The sequence below is a fragment of the Anabrus simplex genome, chromosome 6 (assembly GCF_040414725.1).
Source record: "Anabrus simplex isolate iqAnaSimp1 chromosome 6, ASM4041472v1, whole genome shotgun sequence".
Taxonomy (NCBI): Eukaryota; Metazoa; Arthropoda; class Insecta; order Orthoptera; family Tettigoniidae; genus Anabrus; species Anabrus simplex.
This window is the reverse complement of record NC_090270.1, coordinates 161077728-161099270: the sequence shown is the minus strand read 5'-3', so window position 1 is coordinate 161099270 and position 21543 is coordinate 161077728. Positions and strand designations below refer to the sequence as shown.

Here is a 21543-nt window from a genome sequence, read left to right as displayed (position 1 = left end):
ACCCATGACCTCAAGAAGCAATGAAAATTAGAAATTTACATGGAAATGAGCTAGTCTGGATTTCTTTGCAGCCTGACCTGGACACAGGAATGGTGCAATATATAGTTGTCAAAGCGGGGAGGAAATGAGGGGAACCCACCTATTCAAATGGTTGGAACATGTAGTGGAGCTGAAGTCCGTGACATCAATGGGGACCAAAGTTCATAGGCTGCACCTTCAGTTGGAGATTGACACGGTGCAAGTGCGGAGTAGTGCAGATTATGCAACAGGTTCAGTATTACAAGTAATATATAACGTTTAGCCTGTATTGTCAACTTTGAACAGTTTAAAGTTATTAACACTGAAAGTTGCACCTTTACAATATAGAACATTTATGCCAAAATTTTCATATTTTCGTCACACCGCAGAAGGATTTTTATGTAAATATTTTCTTGTTCCCTTAATTTATCTCTCTGGTTAGACCAATAACAAATCATACGTGGTTGCACATCGTATTTACAACTTGCCGCTTTCACTCCAAATCTGTAGCAGATTCTAACACATTCAACTTGAAGGGTGCCATAAAACTTCTTCTCTAGTTTACTTATACTGTACTCCTGCTTGTGTACTGGACACTTCCTACATGCAACCGCATGTGTCACAGAGCTGAAAGTCGGAAGGGAAGTGAGAAATCTTGGGTAGAGGGAGAGTGGCATGGAGGTACTGCAGAAGCTTGGGTTTTACTATTAAGTAAAATGTTGCATTTGCTGCCTGGTCACTTGAAAAATGTCTTGCGATTATTCTTTTCAAATTCCTTTCTTTCAGGACTGTTTCCCAATACAGTAAAAAAAAAAAAAAAATGGGGTGGGGTGGGGGGGTGGGGGGAGAGATGTTGATGTTATACGTGACAGGGTGCTGTAGGTGAGTAAATACTGAATCACTGCTGTCATTTAACTCTAGTTCAAGTTTACAGTAGCTTCCAGAAGGAAATTATAATGTATTATAATTGTAATGGTTTGTATGGATTGCCCTGTATATTCCTTACATTATCCTTTCTTTAAAATGTGATTCAACACTGTATCTTTTCTTTTCTTTTCAGCAAAGAAGGGACCAACAGGTTTTGATCATCTACTGTCTAGGTATATATGGAAACCTATTTCTAATATAACACCTATTAATACTTTTAGTTTAGCAGTTAGTCTGAAGAAATGAACTTGACAACTTACAATAAATTTATACATTCCAGTTGAACGAAAAATCAGTTGGCTTAGTAACTGCTTATAGTAAAGATAATATGATTGATGAGAAGTTACTGCCACTTTGGAGACAATTTCTGAAGACATTTTCACCATTTAGGGCTATTGTCCGGGCAGCAGATTATCTATCAATTGTTTTCCACTTATTTTCTTGAATTATTTCATAGAAGTTGGAAATTTATTGAACATCTTCCTTTGTAAATTATTGCAATTCCTAATTCCTCTTCCTGTAAACAAATATTTGTCCCAATTTGTCCTTTTGAATTTAAACTTTGTCTTCATATTATGATCTTCCCTACCTTTAAAAACTCCCTTCAAGCTTATACGTCTGCTACTGTCATTCTACATCATCTCTCCACTGACAGTTCAGAACATATCGCTTAGTCAAGCAGCACGTCTCCTCATGCCCAAGTCTTCCCAGCACGAAGCTTGCAACATTTTCATAAAACTACTTTTTTGTCTGAAATCACCTAGACCATACCATGCTGTTTTCCTTTAAATCTTTTTATGATCTTGAATCAGGTAATCCTGGTGAAGGTCACATACACTGGAACCATACTCTAACAAGAGTCTTAACAGTGACTTTCCTTTATATCCTTACTACAATACCAAAAGTATGTGGAGGAAAGGGAACCAGGGTAGAGTGTTATCCAGGAATTACTTTAAGGCAGATGTTGAGGAAAATGGAAGAGAGGGGCGAGGGTAAGGAGAAGGTGGTAATTTTCCACATTGTTACCAATAACGTAAGGCAAGCAGGAATAGGTACTAAATTGGAGATGTGTGGGATCTGGTTACGGCAGCACAGAAGAAACTTAAGGAAGCAGGGATTGTTATCAGTGGGATACTGATGGAAGGTGATTGGGGATTTAAATGAGACCATGGAATGGGTATGTGGGAAATTGGGAGTGAGATTTGTAGATCCTAATAGGTTGGTAGGAGATAGGGAAGTACGCTTCATTTGAACTGCAAAGGTACACTTAAGTTAGGGGGTTTGTTTAGAAGAGCTATAGGGAGGTACATTCAGGGAAATGGAGTGGACCAGGTAGCGGTGATGAGAGTATAGGAGCCATGAAGTCAAGTAAGGATGACATAAAAATTGTTAATGTTTAACTACAGAAGTATTGTAAAAAAAGGAATAGAATTAAGTAATTTGATACCATATATTTACCTGATATTATATTAGGAATTGAATCATGTTTGAGAAGTGATATTATGGACATAAAAGTTTTCTCATGGAACTGGAGTATTTATCATAGAGACAGGTTAGGAGCAATAAGAGAGGGAATATTTATACTGGTGAAAGAAAAATTTGTAAGCTACATAAATGTTAAGGATGAGGAACATGAAATTCTAGGTGTAAGACTTGTCTCTAAAGACAATAGGGAACTTGATGCTCTTGAGGTGTACAGACCTAGCAAGGCTGGCACTAACGTTTATGCAGAATTTTGTGAGATAATCAGTAACGTGGGGAACGACACAGAAGGGAACATTATTGTAGCATGTGATCTGAACCTGTCGAATGTTAACTGAGAAGGGAATGCAAATGACGGAAAGCATGACTAACAGATGGTGAATAAGTTATTATGGGAAGGACAGCTGAATCATAAAGTGATGGAAACAACTAGAGGTAAAAGTATTCTAGGCCTTGTGTTCATAAAACCAGATGAGCTGTATATGGAAACGAAAGTGATAGATGGTATAATTGATCATGAAGCTGTCTTTGTCAGAGTTAAGAATAAATGTGTTAGAAAAGAATATCGTAAAATTAGGAATATTAGGCAGTACCATGGGGCTGATAAGATGGGAATGGGGAAAATTTTAAAAAGCAGTTATGATCAATGGAAAATGGTAAATAAAAATGTAAACAGCCTATAGGATAGATTTAAATCAAATTGCTGAGAGTGTGGAAACAGATATATACCTTTAAAAGTGGTAAGGAATAGTAAGGACCCATTATATTATAACAGGGAAATAAAGAGATTAAGAAGGAAGTGTAGATTAGAAAGAAATAGAGTTAGGAATATTTGTTAGAGACTGAAGTAGCTCACTAAAAAATTGAATTCAGTGGGAAAAAAATCAGCAAAGGATAACATATTGGCAAACATAATTGGCAGCCATATGAATTTTAGGGAGCAATGGAAGAATATGTATAGATACTTTAAGGAAAAAACTGTTTCTAGGAAGGACATTCCTGGGATCATTAATGAACAAGAGGGGTGTATATGCGAATACTTACAGAAGGCAGAAGTATTCAGTCATCAATATGTAAAGGTAGTTGGATATAAAGATAATGTCCTGATAGAGGAGGCAACTAATACTGGCAAAATACTGAAATTTTCCTATGATAATAAAGACATTTATAAAAAGATACAAAAGTTGAAAGCTAGAATGGCAGCTGGGATTGATAAGATTTCTAGGGGTATGGGTTGGGATATAGTGCCATACCTGAAATAATTGATTACTGTTTGCATGGAGGAGCAATACCAAATGAATGGAAAGTTGCAATACTAATCCCAGCTGTTGCTGGATTGTATCACAGGCATTGAACACACATTCTCATAGTGTCTTCACATCATTTATGGAGACTGCATACTCCATGATCTTTACATGTTCCCAAAGACGAAAAAATGTAAAGGGTCAAGGTCAGAAGAACGGGCAGGCCAAGGTATTGGCCCTTCCTGATCAATCCATCATCCCTGGAAGGCCCATGATAGGTGTTGCCTAACCCTACGACGAAAATGGGCCGGTGCCCCATTATGCATGTACCACATTTGCAGTTGTTCCTGTGGTGGCACATTCTCCATCAACACAGCTAATTGGTCCCAAAGGAAGGCATGATATGTAGATCCATTCAGCATGTTATGTAGAATGTTGGGAACTTTCAATCTGTCCCTGTGAATGCCTGCCCATACGTTAATACTAAATTCGTGCTCGTGTTGTCTCTCTTCCCTGCATGCAGACTAGCATCAGCCCTTATGTGAATATTATGAAAATTTATGATACCATCTCTCATGAAACCTGCCTCATCTGTAAACAAAACCTTTGCTGTGAAATTCAGATCATGGGCACATGTTTCGTGAAACCACTGGCAGAAGTATAATCTGGTCGGCTGAGATCGTGTGGCAGCAGAGTTTGGATGCATTGCACATGGTGTGGATAGAACAACTGTTTGTGGAGGAGTGTCCAGACAACAATTTTAGCTGTACTTTTAGCATTTGGAGACTTGTTACGGGATTGCCCTTCATATGTTCTAATACCCATTGCTCTATATCAGGAGTATGAAATGTTAAAGTTTTGCCACAGTTGCTTGTTCGTGGTGCAATGAATCCCATTTCTGAAAGGCGATCGAACAGTGTACCAAACAACTTCACAGACGGTGTATAGTGTGTTGAATATTTGTCAGCATACAGATTACATACCTCTACGTTGCTTCCATTTGCTCACCCATAACAGAAGATCATATCAACTATTTTCCGTGTTGAATAATAGGCTTCCATTACCCGTGCCTAGCGGATGAGATCATGCGTTATGGGGCTGCATCGAATATCCTCATATATAGAAGATCTACACTTCATTTTTTGGCTTCTGAGGAATATTTATGACTTCATTTTGAGTGCTAAGTTTGTGGTAGTGTAATCTAGTGAATTTACTATAGTTTCATAGTATTTTGGTTCATATTTACTATTAATATTTATGCCATAAGTGTCAGCCATCTTATTCATTGCTTCATTTATTCTATAGATAACACAATCTAGAGAGTCACTCAATATCATTGACTAAACTATCTGCCCTAACTGGCACCCATTTTGTTTCTTTGCCATCGCTACCATAGAAACCACAAGAAGATGTGCATTCTACTTTCAATTCTTGGCGTTGTTTAGACCAAACAGCTGGCCCATAATGTCAGCCATCTTTAAGACAAGCAATGTGAAGTGTCTGTCCTCCAGAGGTACGCCCGTAAACATACTCCAGGAACTAAGCAGAGGTTGGATATGATCTTACATAAGATATTGGGGCAGGTGTGAATAAGGTTCCTCCAAATAAACACTCGCGGATCAACTGAGGCAAAAGAAAAGGGTCATTGGTCTCTAAAACAGAAGAGGAAGATTCCTAATGGTTTAGAAGGTGGAAGAACCAAACTCTGGGGCTTACAACCTCAGTTTTAATTTGGAGGAGCAGGCAATGCCTACCCTCCCAACTAACTTCAACATAAGGCATGATGGAAACATCTTCAGGAAAGACTACTTCAGGGGGCATCCAGAAATGGAAATCCCCCACTGCCGTGAGCGATGCAACCAGGCCTTTGGATTCTGGAGAGCCTGGAATAGCATGCAGGGAAGAGTCAGAGCTTCCCAGAACCTCCTCAAGAAAGATACAAACCAAGCAAAAACATCTGCTCGGAACAATGAACATCAACACGCTCCTAAAAGTTGGAAAATTAAAACAACTTACTGATGTTTTGAGAGAAAGAGATATCTACATACTTGCACTTCAAGAGACAAGATACCTTGATGAAAATCACATGGAATCTAATGGTTATAGAATTTAGAAAGGAAAACTGGCAATAAAAAAACAACGCAAATGTAACGATCCTAGGTACGGCCTTTATGGTTAAAAGTAATTCTACCGGGCGAGTTGGCCGTGCGTGTAGAGGCGCGTGGCTGTGAGCTTGCATCCGGGAGATAGTAGGTTCGAATCCCACTATCGGCAGCCCTGAAGATGGTTTTCCATGGTTTCCCATTTTCACACCAGGCAAATGCTGGGGCTGTACCTTAATTAAGGCCACGGCCGCTTCCTTCCAACTCCTAAGCCTTTCCTATCCCATTGTCGCCATAAGACCTATCTGTGTCGGTGCGACGTAAAGCCCGTAGCAAAAAAAAAAGGAATTCTGGAGTCCATCATCAATTTCACCTCACCAACAGAGAGGATCTCATTTGTGTCCTTTAGATCTGGCAATAAAGCATACACGATCATCAATGCAAATGCGCCGATAAATGACGATAACAAGAAAAACCTGGAGAAGGTAGGTGACTTTTGGGAAATTCTTGAAGACACAACGTCCAAAATTCCACAACATCATGTGAAAATTTTGGTTGGTGATTTCAGTGCTCAGATAGATAAAGAAAGAAGGTACAGGAAATTTGTGGGGGACTACCCAGCACATAACAGAACAAACAGAAATGGTGAAAGATTAATCAGTTTCTGCAGACATTTTAACTTGAAACTCATGTCTACATACTTCAAGGCACTCCCTAACAAGAAAAAAACATGGGCATCTCCTAACATGTTGCTGGGGGAGTTTCAGATCAACCCTGTTGCTATTACGACCAGAAACCGAAGAGAAATCTTGAACGTCAAGGTAAGGAAAAGCTTAAACATAGATTAATATTTAGGAATTTCATGATCCGTATTGAAGTGGGATTACAATATTTAAAAATCAAGAGGGTTCCTCCTATTCAATACAAAGATGTTTATTAATGTGAAAGAATCACATATCGTTCAAATGAGGTACTAGTTTCGGCACCAGATATGTGCCATCATCAGCCATAAAGTCAAATCGGGCAAACACAATAAAACCTTAAAACAACTTTAAACACACTATAACATCTGCATGGATGAATATGAAATATGACTTTAAAACAACTTTAAAAACACACTATAACATTTGCACAGATGAATATAAAATAAAATATGGTAGATGATGAAGTTGCATTCCATTTTAAAATCCATTAAAATGATGACTCCGTTGTTGTATACCCATGGCGGTTTGTCCAGCTTATATATGACTTTAGTTTTCTAAAACTGTTAAATTATGCTGTGAGGTTTATTGTCATATGAAGTTGACACTATGTGTGTTCTGTAGTTTGGTTCCGGAAAATAAACGTAAACATGAACTTGGTAAGATCCAAAGAATTAATTCCCACTTCAATATGGGTTGAGGAACCTGGGGAAGAAATTAAAAGTCGAATTAGGCAAAAGATCGGAAGGAAAGATCAAAAAGAAAAGTCTAGAAAAACCCAGAGAATACTGGAAACGAACTCACCTTGAGCAGCCTGAGTGATCGGCGGACAGAGCTGGACTGATGGATGCAATTATAAGGTTAAGGGACGAGGTGTAAGGGAGGAGAGGGGAGGGGTAGAGGCAGAGCAACTGTCACGGAGCTAAGGTGGAGCGGAAGGATGTGGTAGTGGGGGTAAATGATGTGGATATGTACTGCATATGGTTTGAAGATTTTTTTATTGTGTTTGCCCGATTTGACTTTGTGGCTGATGATGGCACATATCTGGTGCCAAAACTAGTACCTCATTTGAACGATATGTGATTCTTTCACATTAATAAACATCTTTGTATTGAATAGGAGGAACCCTCTTAATTTTTAAATATTGTAATCCCACTTCAATACGGATCATGAAATTCCTAAATATTAATGAAAATGCCTACCAGGCAAAAAGAAAAGCCTATCAATATATGGGTTTAAAAATTAAAGTCGCCAAATTGGGCAAAGATATTAGCTTCTTGAAGCAATGTATTACACACAATTTTACACCGAACTTTCTGAAAGGAACGCTCAAAAAACATCGTTCCGCACCACTTTCCGTCCAGGCCCAACAAAAAACGAACAAAATTTGGTTGAAACACGAACTTTGTTTTTTATAAAAGAAAAAATCGTTTTTAAACAGTAAACTTTATGAAACTCACCTTGAAGCAGCCAATCTGCTTCCTGGCATTCAAAGGAATTTATTTCTAAATCAGGTTAATAATAAAATGTTTGACATACTCTCACAAAAACAGTTTACGTTAGAGAAGAAATTAGCTGCATTAAAAATGAACAGAAATGCATCAAAAACTCAGCCCAAACAAACTAGTTTGCAAAGAAACTCAATCGAGAATTTCCATCCTCCTGTTGTCAATCCTTCGAACGTAATTTTAACCACGGAAGAAACTGCCATTTTAGCGAAGGGTCCGAAGCATAATTGGCCTAATATGAACGAAATAAACGCAGTCACTAACTTATTGATTGAGTCGGAAGCTACAATCAATAAAATGCCGCTAGAAGATCAAGACGAAATTAGATTTGAAGTAAAAAGAAAATTAGATAAGATGTTCAGTTCTAATAACGTAAATAAAAGACATCTCCCTATCAATTCTAATGCCAATAATTTTACTTCTGAACATAAACAAATCGCGGAACTCAAAAAGAAAATTAAAAATAACGATCTGATTGTCATAAAAGCGGATAAAGGAAATACTACAGTTATAATGGACAAAACTAATTACATATCTAAAACCAAAGAATTTTTTAACAACAGCACGTTTACAATAATCAATAAAGATCCTACACAGAAAATACAGCGGCAGTTAAAACAAACATTAAAGAATATATTTCTTTTTACAGGTCAAGAAAAATCAAAACTATTAAATATGAATCCAGGTCTACCCACAGTTAAAGCCCTCCCTAAAATACATAAAATTGACGTCCCTATCCGGCCTATTATTAACTATAACCCAGCCCTCTATATAAAATTGCGCAATTTGTTCAACGATTTTTAACTAAGAACTATCAATTTCTCTCTAAAAATCCATCAAGAACACCACTAAACTAATTGAAAAAATGAAGTCATTTAATGTACAACCCAACCATACCCTTCATTCTTTCAACATAGTAAATATGTATCCAAGCATACCCACAACCAAACTTTTCTCCATTATTGAAGATAACTTAAACAAACAGAGCTCTCTCAGCAAATTAGAAATACAAGATTTTATTTCTCTTCTGAAACTGGTCATCAACAATAATTTCTTTAAATTCGATGAAACCATCTATCAACAAAATGGACTGGCTATGGGATCACCTGCATCGGGAATTCTAGCGGACATTTATTTAGATTTTCTGGAATATACAAAAATAAATAGCAATACTTTTCCAAACATCTTCATGTGGGTCAGATATGTTGACGACACGTTTGTTATAATGGATGAAGAAATCAAGAATGCGACTTCTACCCTGCAAGAACTAAACAATATTGACCCCCACATCAAATTTACACTTGAGTCCAAAAATAATAAAGTAATTAATTTTCTGGATTTAACTATTCTCAGAAATCCATCTGCTCTTTCATATAGAATTTTCAAAAAACAGACACAAACTGCCAATACTATTCGTCAAGATTCCATACACCCTCAAACACACAAACGTGCAACGTATAATAGCATGGTTCATCGTGCATTCACGATACCTATGTCTAAAAAAGACCTCAATAGCGAACTCAACACTATAAGAGCAATCGCCAAATTCAACGGTTACAGCAGATCATTTATAGAACAGATAATCAATAAATTTAAACACCAGCCCAAGACTACTCTCACTAAAGAAAAACCTATAACTAATGTTTCATCTACTTTTACATTCAACGACGGTATCCATCAAATCACCAATGTTTTTCGAAAACATAACGTAAAAATCTTCTTCAGAACTAATGATAGGACCTCAGAAATTATACATAATTCAACATCAGTCAACACCTCTAACAGATTTTCCAAATCTGGAATCTATAGATTCAAGTGTATCGACTGCAGCGCCTCCTACGTGGGACAAACAGGACGCAACTTCATAACCAGATATTCAGAGCATGTCAACGCAGTAAGATATAACAAGTTTTCTGCTATAGGCCAATACATTCACGACTCTAATCATATGTTTACTGATATAGAACATGATTTTGAAATACTTCAAATAGCAAACAAAGGGCCAATTATGAACATTGTCGAAAATTGTTTTATTCATTGCGATCAATATTTCAACCCTAACTATATTTAAAATGAAATTTAAGAGAAAACTAATATTCTTTATGAACTCTTAATTAAATGGCTAAGAAATATTAGACCACCTAAAAACAATTCGATCTTTCAAACCATACGCAGTACATACCCACATCATTTACCCCCACTACCACATCCTTCCGCTCCACCTTAGCTCCGTGACAGTTACTCCGCCTCTACCCCTCCCCTCTCCTCCCTTACGTTGCTCCTTAACCTTATAATTGAGGAGTTGGATGCAATAACAGCGTAAGTAGACTTACGTTATTTTGAGAAACAGAAGCTTGAAGTTTATAAATGTTCTGAGTTAAATGTTATATTAGGAATCAACCTGAATTTCATTTAAAGACATTTAAAAGAGCCAGGAAATGTATTTCCCGAAGAATTTTATTGATCTGTTAGCTAATAAGAAAGACAGAGTTATTTAAAATTTCCTTTTATACGCTGTTATTGCATGAAGAGCAGGAATATTATATTTTGCAACCTACTAGTATTGATCAGGGAGTTAGGAAAGCATGATCGCCCACTATAGGGGAAGAAAAGTGGCTGTTTATCCCACCTCAGTTCTCCAAAATGTCTAAACTTACTAAAATTAGGAACAAATTCCGAAAAAAAAATTCAACTAAGAAAAGTAAAAAAATTATGTTTATTCTTTATTTAATATTCACCTTTTTTCCTTTACTGCGTAAAGGGCCGAGAGAAGTTTGCTACAGTGCTCTCCCCAACTACGGTATTAGGCTACGGTAATTGCCCCCCCCCCCCCCCAACAGATATTTGAAATGTTATAAAATTAGAAACATTCCTTTCTGAACAACTTTTATTCCTATTTTCATTTAAAAAATTATTCTCTCAGCCTAAACCTTACTTGTTTTAAATACTCAAATACCGCATCATTGACCAAAATCAGGATAATTCATCTTCACATGCTGCATTAGCAGACTCTAGGGGATCATTACACACAGACATGACCTTCACATACCATTCAACATTTTCAGGTTTTAAGTATTTCATTAGTGAAAGAACATCATCCCTTTTGTCTGCTTTTACACCACACTTTCTTACATCAAGTAGCCTCAAATCATTAAAACTGAGAAAGCTAGCATTCCTCTTTAAGAATGTAAATGGCACATAGTTAGGAGTGTAGGACTGTGACCCTGATACAACACCATTATGGTAATAAAGTCGCACAAACTTCTGTATCATGAATCTGTTGCTTTTAGCAGAGGGCATTCTTAGAAACATAGGTCGAAGTGCTGATACCCAGTCTTTTATTAAATGTGACGCCATTACTGCACTGAAGGGTTCTGGATGCTTCCTACTGTCCTTCATGTTGTTCAGATATTCTTCACAAGTTTCTATGCATTCAACCTGTTTTAGAAGAATGCCATATTTCTCGAAGTTCCTATCACACTGGCTAAAAGAATGCCCTCTAACAGGAAAAATATGTTCAATCTCAACTTTCAGATCTTTCGACAACCAAGCACTGAACATTACCATAGCATTATTCTTATTTTGACCACCGCATGAGTCGGACAAGAGCACAACTTTCCTTTTGATGGGCATTTCCTGTAGTTTTCTTGTTAAAAAGTCGTGTAAGAAAGAGCACACTGAATTGGGGTTCTTTTTAGAGTCACTCTCCAGAAAGCAATAGAAAGCACTACTACCATCATTGTGACAATGCACATTAAAGTTATAAAGCCACAACAAACGCTTATAAAATTGAGCTGTCACGTTAAGCCGAGGTAAAGGCAGGTTTTGAGCATAGTCAAATTCAACCACGAGAATATCGCTGTCCTCATTTTTTACACTATTCAGTAGCTCTTTCTTTAACCCACTGTATGCCTCAACTCGCTTTTTATGGTAAACGTAATGGTTTTTGCAATCATGATCAGGGTTTGCTTTGAGATATACCTCACATTCTGCACAGTAATCACAGGTATCTGTCTTTGGTTGTCGGAATGAATATTCAGAATTTTCCCTGAAGTACTTGTGATATGCACTATACCCTACTCTCAGAGGTTTACTCACCTTATCATAATAATACTGCTTGAAAGCTGTATATAATTTCACAACGTTTAATTCAGGGTTCTCAAAGTACTTCCTGTTTGTTTTTGCCCTGCTGTAGTGAGCTTCCCGATGAGGAATCAGTCCCCAGTGTTCTTCCACAAGCTGCCAGACATTATCTGCAATTTTATTCGGACGGTTGTTGTGTTTTCCTCTACGATCTTCCAGAACAGCACCTATAAAATTGAACAGTAGTCAGGCCTTATTCAAACAGTAACTATGACAAGCACATCCATACATCCATAATAACTTTACATACCATATTACACTTACCTGTTCTTAAGGATTGTTGCACGGTCCTCAGTCGCATTTCTGATATTTGGAATAGAGAAAGCAGAAATTGTCTACAAACAGGCATCTCATCATGCTTCACTTTTATACAGTAACTCCATATATTATCTCTATTTTTAGATCGGTTATGCTTTTGAAAGATTTTTTCCTTTTTTTTCATATAACCCAGCAAAACTGCATCCTGAAGTAACTTGTCACCAGCCTCCCAAAATGATCTAAAGCTATTCTTCTGATCTTCATACGTTACAGTTTCAAAACACCTGAAAAAGATGTAAAATGTAAGAACAGCCCTCCTTCACAACACCACTACATTAATAAAATGAAACAACGTTCTGATTCATTACATTTATTAACGCTAGGTAGACTAAAGCCAACCGAACTTGTAAAGAAGAACCTACTTTTTCCTGCAACATTTATCCACTTTCCTAAATTTCTTCTTTCCGATTTCCTTTCCACTTGTGAGAGAAATGTAATTTCTGCCACTGTTTCTTGCACGCTTTACAATATTTCTTTTCCAAGTATCAGGATCTTTCATCCTTTTTCTTCCTCTGCACCTGGGCTTAAAACTGTCGTCTAAACAGGCAGTATCATCAAATACTTCTGAATCACTGCCTACTGATGTATCAGAAGTGACGTCAATAGAAATATCGGCACCAGCCACAAAACCTTCTCTTCCACTCGCTGACATCTTCTCCAGCCAAAGAACTGGCGGCAACAGATCATGCTGCTCGTGAAGCACGCCTCATCATGCAGTAACAGCGTAGCGCATGGTACCAGTTTTAGTGAGCTCCTGACCTCTAGCGACACCCTAGCGAACTAAGACCTGGATAGGGTTGTAGTGAAAGGACCGGGAAATTCGAAAACGGTATTCATGCAATAACAGCGTAAGTCTACTTACGCTGTTACTGCATCTAGCTCCTCAATTGCATCCATCAGTCCAGCTCTGTCCGCCGATCACTCAGGCCGCTCAAGGTGAGTTCGTTTCCAGTATTCTCTGGGTTTTTCTAGACTTTTCTTTCCGATCTTTCCTTCCGATCTTTTGCCTAATTCGACTTCTAATTTCTGCCCATGTTCCTCAACCCATATTGAAGTGGGAAATAATTCTTTGGATCTTACCAAGTTCATGTTTATGTTTATTTTCCGGGACCAAACTACAGAACACACATAGTGTCAACTTCATATGACAATAAACCTCACAGCATAATTTAACAGTTTTAGAAAACTAAAGTCATATATAAGCTGGACAAACCGCCATGGGTATACAACAACGGAGTCATCATTTTAACCCTAGAAGTGCCGAGTGTTTTTCCCTAAATGCCAGGCCATTTTCGCATGGATTACACATTTATGTTTTTAACTAATTTAAGCACGCTTAGATAGAGAAAAATAGACATGTAGCATACCATATTACTCAGAAAGCTTCATTTAACGTGCTTATATAAGTAATAGATAATTTACTTCCTTATCTGGTGCGTATCAGGCGATCAAAATTTTGGAAAACTAAAAATTTTTTCTTTTCATACATTCAAGTTCACCGTTAGAAATAAAAAAGCACTCATTTTAAAAATCACTATATACAAAACACGCGGAATTTATTCTAGTTTTTACAAATATTTCGTTCTCAAAAGTAAACACAGAAATAAAATCACAAAGGAATTAAGAAGTTCCGAGCTGCATACAGTTCCGTCAGCCGCGGAGCACTCCTGGGAGTCATTCTCGGAGAGTTTTCTTTTCCTGTCAGGCTTCATAGGCGTCCAGAAATGCTGCAATTTATTAAAACATTCACGGTGCTTCCCATATTTATTAGAATGGAAATGTAATTTTTCATTTCGGAGATAGTTAAACCAAACCCAGATTGATTGATTAATTGAAAACAGGATCGCATACGAGAAAAGGCCTTCATTTCTTCAGAATCTCTTTTAGTTTTAATTTCTTTCGCCACTATTTCACCAAGAACTTCCAAATAAAATCCGTAAAGAACAAGTAGAAGTACATAATGGGTGTACTGTTTCGGGGCGTACCGTTCCTAATGCCAGGATTCCTTACGCGGAACTTCTCGGAAATATCGAACTCCTGTGGATAAAACCTGCGCCACTTTCGTGTTACAGAAACAGTATTATCTAATTAAACGTCGGCAGGCCTGCTCTCTTCATCGGAATCACTTTCAACTTTAGATTATGGAATATAATCTTCTCCGCTGTCAGAAGAATCGTCAGCTAAAGAAAATATATCACTGGAAGAGGAATCATCCCAGTCATCTCAAAGAAATTCGCGAATATCATTTTAATCATGTAGCTCATCTGCCATGATGACAGCTTACACTTCAAAAGAAAGAGTTTAAAAATAAACTAAATAATGTGTTGAAAGACAACGAAAGATATTCACAGAAACTAACAAGAACAGCGAGCGAGCGCGAAGTTACATAGCAAATGAGACGACAGGGGGATGAGGCAAGAGTAGCTGATTTTATACCTACCCTGACCTTGACTGAGTAATTTCCGGCTAGTGAGGAATGTGTGATGAAAGACCTGAAGCTTCCTCTTTAATGTCTTACATGTTAAAATAGCGTAAGTGAACGATAAATGATGTTATAAGTGATTAAGCGAATGCATGTACTATGCGTCGCGCGTGCGACGTTGGCAATCTAGTGACACTCTATTGAGTCGCAAGCGCGACGTTTGGCAGTTCTAGGGTTAACGGATTTTAAAATGGAATGCAACTTCATCATCTACCATATATTCATCTGTGCAAATGTTATAGTGTGTTTTTAAAGTTGTTTTAAAGTCATATTTCATATTCATCCATGCAGATGTTATAGTGTGTTTAAAGTTGTTTTAAGGTTTTATTGTGTTTGCCCGATTTGACTTTGTGGCTGATGATGGCACATATCTGGTGCCAAAACTAGTACCTCATTTGAACGGTATGTGATTCTTTCATATTAATAAACATCTTTGTATTGAATAGGAGGAACCCTTTTAATTTTTAAATATTGTGTTAAACATAGATTCGGACCACTACCTCTCGGAGATTAAAGTAAGATTCCAACCAAACAAACCCAAACAAAGAATCACGAGAAAGCTTAGAATTTATGCAGATACTCTGAAACAAAACAAAGAGACATATTGTGAAAAATTATCGAAGCTGAATATGAACAGCTGGGAAGAGATCAAAACTCAATGTTTAAAGCAGCTGAAGGTTTCGGAAATCCAGCGAGGAAACGAAAACGCAGGTGGTGTAATGAAAAGTGTGATGAAGCTTTGGACAGAAGACTACAAGCATGGAAGAGGTGGCATTCAAACAAAACCGAGAAGAGATGGGAAACTTTCAGGGAAGAGAGGAAGAAAATAGCTAAGATCATACAATCAGAGAAAAGAAATTATGACAGAAGTAAGATGGATGAGATAGAAGATGATTTTCAAAAGAACAACACTCAAGCATTTTACAAAACCTTCAGAGAGGAACTAAAGGGATACCAGCCATCAAGTTTGTGTTTCAAGCGGGAGGATGGTAGTGTAGTAACAAACAACAAAGAAAATTGTCAATTTCTTGCAGATTACTTCAAAATGTTGCTGAATTGTGTAGAACCTGTGGAAAGATTGGATATGAAAAATCTATCTCAGGATAACCAAGATTCCAAGCCACTGAGTTTAGAAGAGATCAAAGAAATAATAAATGAGCTTAAAAACAACAATGCACCAGGTGAAGATTGGAGTTATTGCAGAAATGTGGAAGTTTGGAGGAGAAACTGCATCAAAAGCAATCCACGCCGTCGTAAGAGAAATCTGGAGAGATGAAAAGATCCCTAGTGTTTGGAAGTGTGCTCTTATACACCCACTTCACCACAAAGGTCTCCGGACGAACATCAATAACTATAGAGGCATCTCTTTACTCCCAATAACATATAAGATACTCTCTAAAGTACTATTGAGAAAAGTTGAAGAACAAGCAGACCATCTCATTGGTGAGTACCAAACTGTTTTTCAAAAAGGAAGATCATGCGCAGAACAAATATTTAACCTGAAGAGCATTCTCGGAATAAAAGCTTTGAAAAGCCAGAACACCATGGTAATATTTGTTGATTTTAAGAAAGCGTATGATTCAGTTGACAGGCAGACTCTATTTAACATCCTAGAGGAATTCGGAATTGACAGGAGAACAAACCCTGACAGAAACTTTCTCAAAAGTCAAATTCTTCGGTGAAATTTCTGAACCATTTGAAATAAAAACGGGAGTCAGACAAGGGGACTGCCTATCACCAATTCTCTTTAACAGTGTTCTAGAAAAAATCATTAGAACCTGGGAATAGCCTTGGAAGTGAAAGGAATAAAGGGAATACATTTAGGGAGGAAAGGACAGAACTTAGAAATTAAGTGCTTGGCTTTTGTGGATGATCTTGCACTCTTGGGTCATAGCTGAGAAAATGCCCAAATTATGCTGAATACTCTACATGAGATCGCTGAGAAAACGGGTCTCAAAGTACCATATGAGAAGACGGATTACATGGAATATGGACATCCAGGGGAGAGACACTTAGAAGTGAACCATGGGACAGTAAAACGAACTGAGAAATTTAAATATCTAGGGGAATGGATAGAACCTAACAGATTGGATAAAGAGGCGAATAGGGCAAGAATTAGAAAACTAGAATTGGCTTACAGGTTAACCCAAAACAGATACAACAAAAGAGCAATATCTTACAAGACGAAACTTTGACACTACAGCACAGCGGTAAAGCCAGAGAGTCTCTACGCTTCAGAGAGCATGGTCTCTACGCTTCAGAGAGCATGACAATGATTAAAAAGGGTGAGCTTCAAGATCTCAAAAAAAGGAGAGGAGAATCTTAAGGAAAATTGTAGGACCACAGAAAAATGCTGATGGGGGGTGGAGGAATGGAAAAAATGATGACCTCTACAAATACACCGAAAAAATCACTGTCACCATGCGAAATCGAAGGCTAAAATTCTATAGTCATCTAGAAAGAATGGATGAGAAACGGCTAAGAAAATATTCAAGTACATCACTGGACTGAAAGCTTCGACGAAGTGGGTGGAAGAGGTAAAAAGAGATGCAATAGAAAGTGGACTTACAGTGGATATGGTTATTTATTTATTCACGAAGCACAAGATACAGCTACACTGAGCAAATTTCACTTGCACTGTGAACAGACTATTTAACAAGCGTAAACTTTCATAATAAAATATAACAAACATAACAAAATATAACAAGATCAGGTACACAGCCTACTAATAACAACTGTCCAAATCAAAAACCATGAGAATGTCCATGTTCATAGCCAAGTCGTCGTGGGTCAAGATGGCGGTATAATCGCTTCACATCAACTTATCTTTAAGAGACTATTTACACACCTCTCGAATACACTTTTATTTGATGCTATATCAAGCTCTTGTCTCCTATTAATATTGTTAAAGAGTGTTAGGAGGCAGATTAGGAAAGATCGTTGAAGTATTGAGTGCTGAGTGTGGGGAATGTGGAGAAGGTCTTTGTTTCTGGTGGAGCGGGAAGGAACGCGGAGAGAGAAGAGTGAGACAAGATGTTCCGAGCGGTAATGCCCATTTAAGATCCCATAGAGGAAACTCAGGTCACCTACCTGTCACCTGATGTGCAGCGGTGACATATTAATTGCCATTAATACCTGCTGCATAGACAGAAATCTGAGCTTGGGGTTTCTGTTCCTTACAATTGCAGCAAAGAAGGACACTGCTCTGTCTAACTGTGTAGTATTGGAGGGGGAGGCTGTTGTCCAAATAGGAGAGCAGTAGTTTAAGAGAGGTTGAATGATCGTGAGGAAGAAGTAACGAAGAGCAATGGAGTCAGAAATTTCTGTGAAGCGATAGAGAATGTCTAGTAATTTCATAGAAAAGAATTTAGAAGCTGAGTGGACAGCCTCGAAACATTCCAGGAAAAACCACCAAAATGTAGACCCAAACTGGTCATATCTGGGAAAGAAAGGAAGATCAGAAGTGAAAGTATGAAGAGGTTCTGGGAGGAGGAGGAGAAGAAGAAGAACAAGAGAAAGCTTAAGTTCAATGCGGTCCGTAGGCGGCCAAATTTGGAAACAAGAAGAAGAAGGCTTCCATTACATGCTGTAAGGCCAGAGAAGAAAGACTAGTAAACAAATTTCAGTACTACAGTGTCCCAACAAAATATGCACCATTTGAGCGCTAACTGCTGAAAAACCTTCCTGACTGCAAGAGCAATACGCTCTGTAATACACAGTGGAATACTGTATGTTCTTGCTTGATAGAGTACAAATGCACACAACAACATGATTATCTGTATCAATTGTCTATATACAATGGCTTCAGATTTGTTTCATGACAATGTGCTTGGTATACAAGATATGTCCTTCCTACATAATAAGACCACAACACAACACACTTGTAGATTTACAACCAATGTTAAGGTAGGGATGTATTTCCAGCTTTTGTTGCATACAACCCTCCGTAAATTATTGGTACCAGTAACAACACTAAAAAACCACTGGTAATATTTTATGTCTGCCTTCTCCATACTAATCAAAAACTATTTAATCCATATTAATTAAAATGTTGTACATGTTTTGAGAACCAAAGAAAATTATGATAAAATCTTCGTTCCATATTGATATTCTCATTTTCACAAAGTAAATGTCTACTAAATCCTCCTTTTCAATACAATACCTTTCATCTATTAATATGATGTTTCTAAATTATTCATACAAGTTTTGACTCATGTGTGAGTCATCATCAGTGGATAATTAAATTAAAACATATGTTACATTTAAAAACAAAGTCTGATAACATAATATACTGTGCCCCATAGTGACTTAGTTCCCGTCAGGCCAATGCCGAGATTGAACTAAGTGCATCATAGTGAACAATACATCCACAACAAGTGAATCATAATGGCACATAGCTTACCTTGCATAAGTATCCTCTCCATCAGCTCCAGCATATGAGAATTCTTCAGGGGTAACGGGTAAGAAAAAAGGGTTACCATAATCATATAAAGTAAAAAAAAATAATAATAATAATAATTAGAAAGTGCAAGGTGTAAACTACCACTAACCACAATAACTAAAAATGAGCTGCTATTCGATTTAACAAACAGGTTTATTACAATAGTCTATATAATTTGATAATTAACAAATATCAAAGACATTTATAATTGACATTATAGTCATAGACAAATTTATTTGTTAGGTTTCTTGTCAAGCTCGGGTTCCTTATGATGTGTATATGGTTTGGAGGAGATATCTTTGTCACTTAACGACAAGCACTGCAACGACCACTACAACAATTGCGTTAATTAAATGAAATTTAACATAAATCTGCTCAAATGCAAGTCATGTCTACCAATAACCTACTTCTTTTCTATGTGAATCTATGCCTCAGTGCTCCTAATTATCCTATAAATTCCAAACAAACATCTTGTATACACTCATTGTCTGGGAATCGATCCCGAGACCTTCCCAAGTACAATAACCATAGATCAACAGATAAATAAAAGGAACATATGTTTACGTTATGCCAATACATCTACCTAGTTGCAAGCCTCTATGAATGACCTCGACTAATTCTAAGACCGCATTATATATTTAAAAAATCACTGCACTACAGTATTCTTGACAGACAACACACAGTTTCAACTTTCAGACATCCATGTCCTGACGTCAGAAATCACATACATTAGCCTCTTAAACCTCGGGTTTTTGTACCAAGCGCGCAGCCATTTCCCTTTGGCTATAAATATCCCTCAGCTATCAGCGTATAAACAAAGTAACGTGGAGGGGTAATTCTCTCTGTTCCTCGGCCCTTAAATCTGACATACCTATTACCCTCATTAAAATATAATTACTATAGGCCATTTTATTCTTTACATTGCAAATTCAATACTCTCTCGCAGATAATATAAGTGCAACAGGCTCATATATCACTTAGCATGGGTGCTATCAGCAGCACATTCCTAGCCTGGCCGTCTTACTGGCGCTCACATACAGGAGCTACAGCTTCACTATTATTTCGTATTCTCTATGGGCATCATCTCAGTCTTCTGTGCATAATAACATCATTACTCAAATCTTCTGGCTTCTTATGGTATGACTTGCTCTGCTCGATACGCCAACCAGAGTATGTTTAAGCAATATAGAGGACCTTAGGCTTTCTGCATTTGACAACTAATGTTATGGTCGCCACTATACAGACCCGGTTACTACCTAAACCACCTGTCTTAGTTTTACTGTCATGAGATCGTATTGGTCCGATAAATGAAATACACGAGCTCAAATTCTTACCATGAATCTAATATCGGCAATAATGACACCAATAAACAAAGAAAAACTAACAACATGCACTACAAATAATCTGAGTTCAAGTCCTGGGGCATAGATTCTAATTACATGAACACTAATACCTTAATTTATTTACATGTTGGCTAAAGGCCAGATCTATCTACACTTTCCTATCCCACGTCGTAGTCTTGCATGCTTATATAATGGGAATTTCTGACCTGCGTCTGTAGATACAACTGAACAGTCCTCCTTTGGGCATCCTGGATTTACAGCATCATGATGACATTAGAATCTAGTGACCAAATACTTGGTTCGAAGGCGGGTGACATCCTGGCCGACTGTGACGTGATATTCTCCGCAGCTTGTTCAAGTGGCTGGAGGGTCGCCACTTCGATGTCGCGGTGATGGGATGTCGCCGATGGTCCTGGGTCGATTCTCGGTGCCGTGAAGACTGGTCGACAGCTTCAGTCCCTGTTACTGCTACACCATACCAGATGAGCAGTGTCCAGTCCACTTGTGATGTAGGAGAAACTGCAAGGAAAAGCACATTACAATGTGTCCTCCGTTCGATGCCTATATCTCCCCTCTAACCATTATTTTGATCTTGTAATATCAGATCACATTCTGAGCGTAGTCTTGATAGTACAGTTACTCACTTCTCAACTTCACTGCGCTATATTTTTGACTGCAATTTTGACTGACCGAATTACATTAAACAATCTTCAGAGCCTACACTAGTATGTCGTTCATTTAGGACAATGTGAATCTCAGATTATGCGATGTGACTATGCACGAACAGCATTACTAGCCGCAGAATATTCTGACATGGAAACAGGTCAACACTTG

General features: G+C 37.6%; 1 protein-coding gene across 1 annotated transcript in view; it reads left to right on the top strand.

Moving 5' to 3' along the window:
• LOC136875912 (uncharacterized) overlaps positions 1–21543 on the top strand; it is a 159446-nt gene that overhangs the window by 38296 nt on the left and 99607 nt on the right. Inside the window, exon 5 of the mRNA XM_068228251.1 lies at positions 1079–1118. Within this exon, the coding sequence (XP_068084352.1) occupies positions 1079–1118 (40 nt within the window). The remainder of the gene's footprint in view (positions 1–1078; positions 1119–21543) is intronic.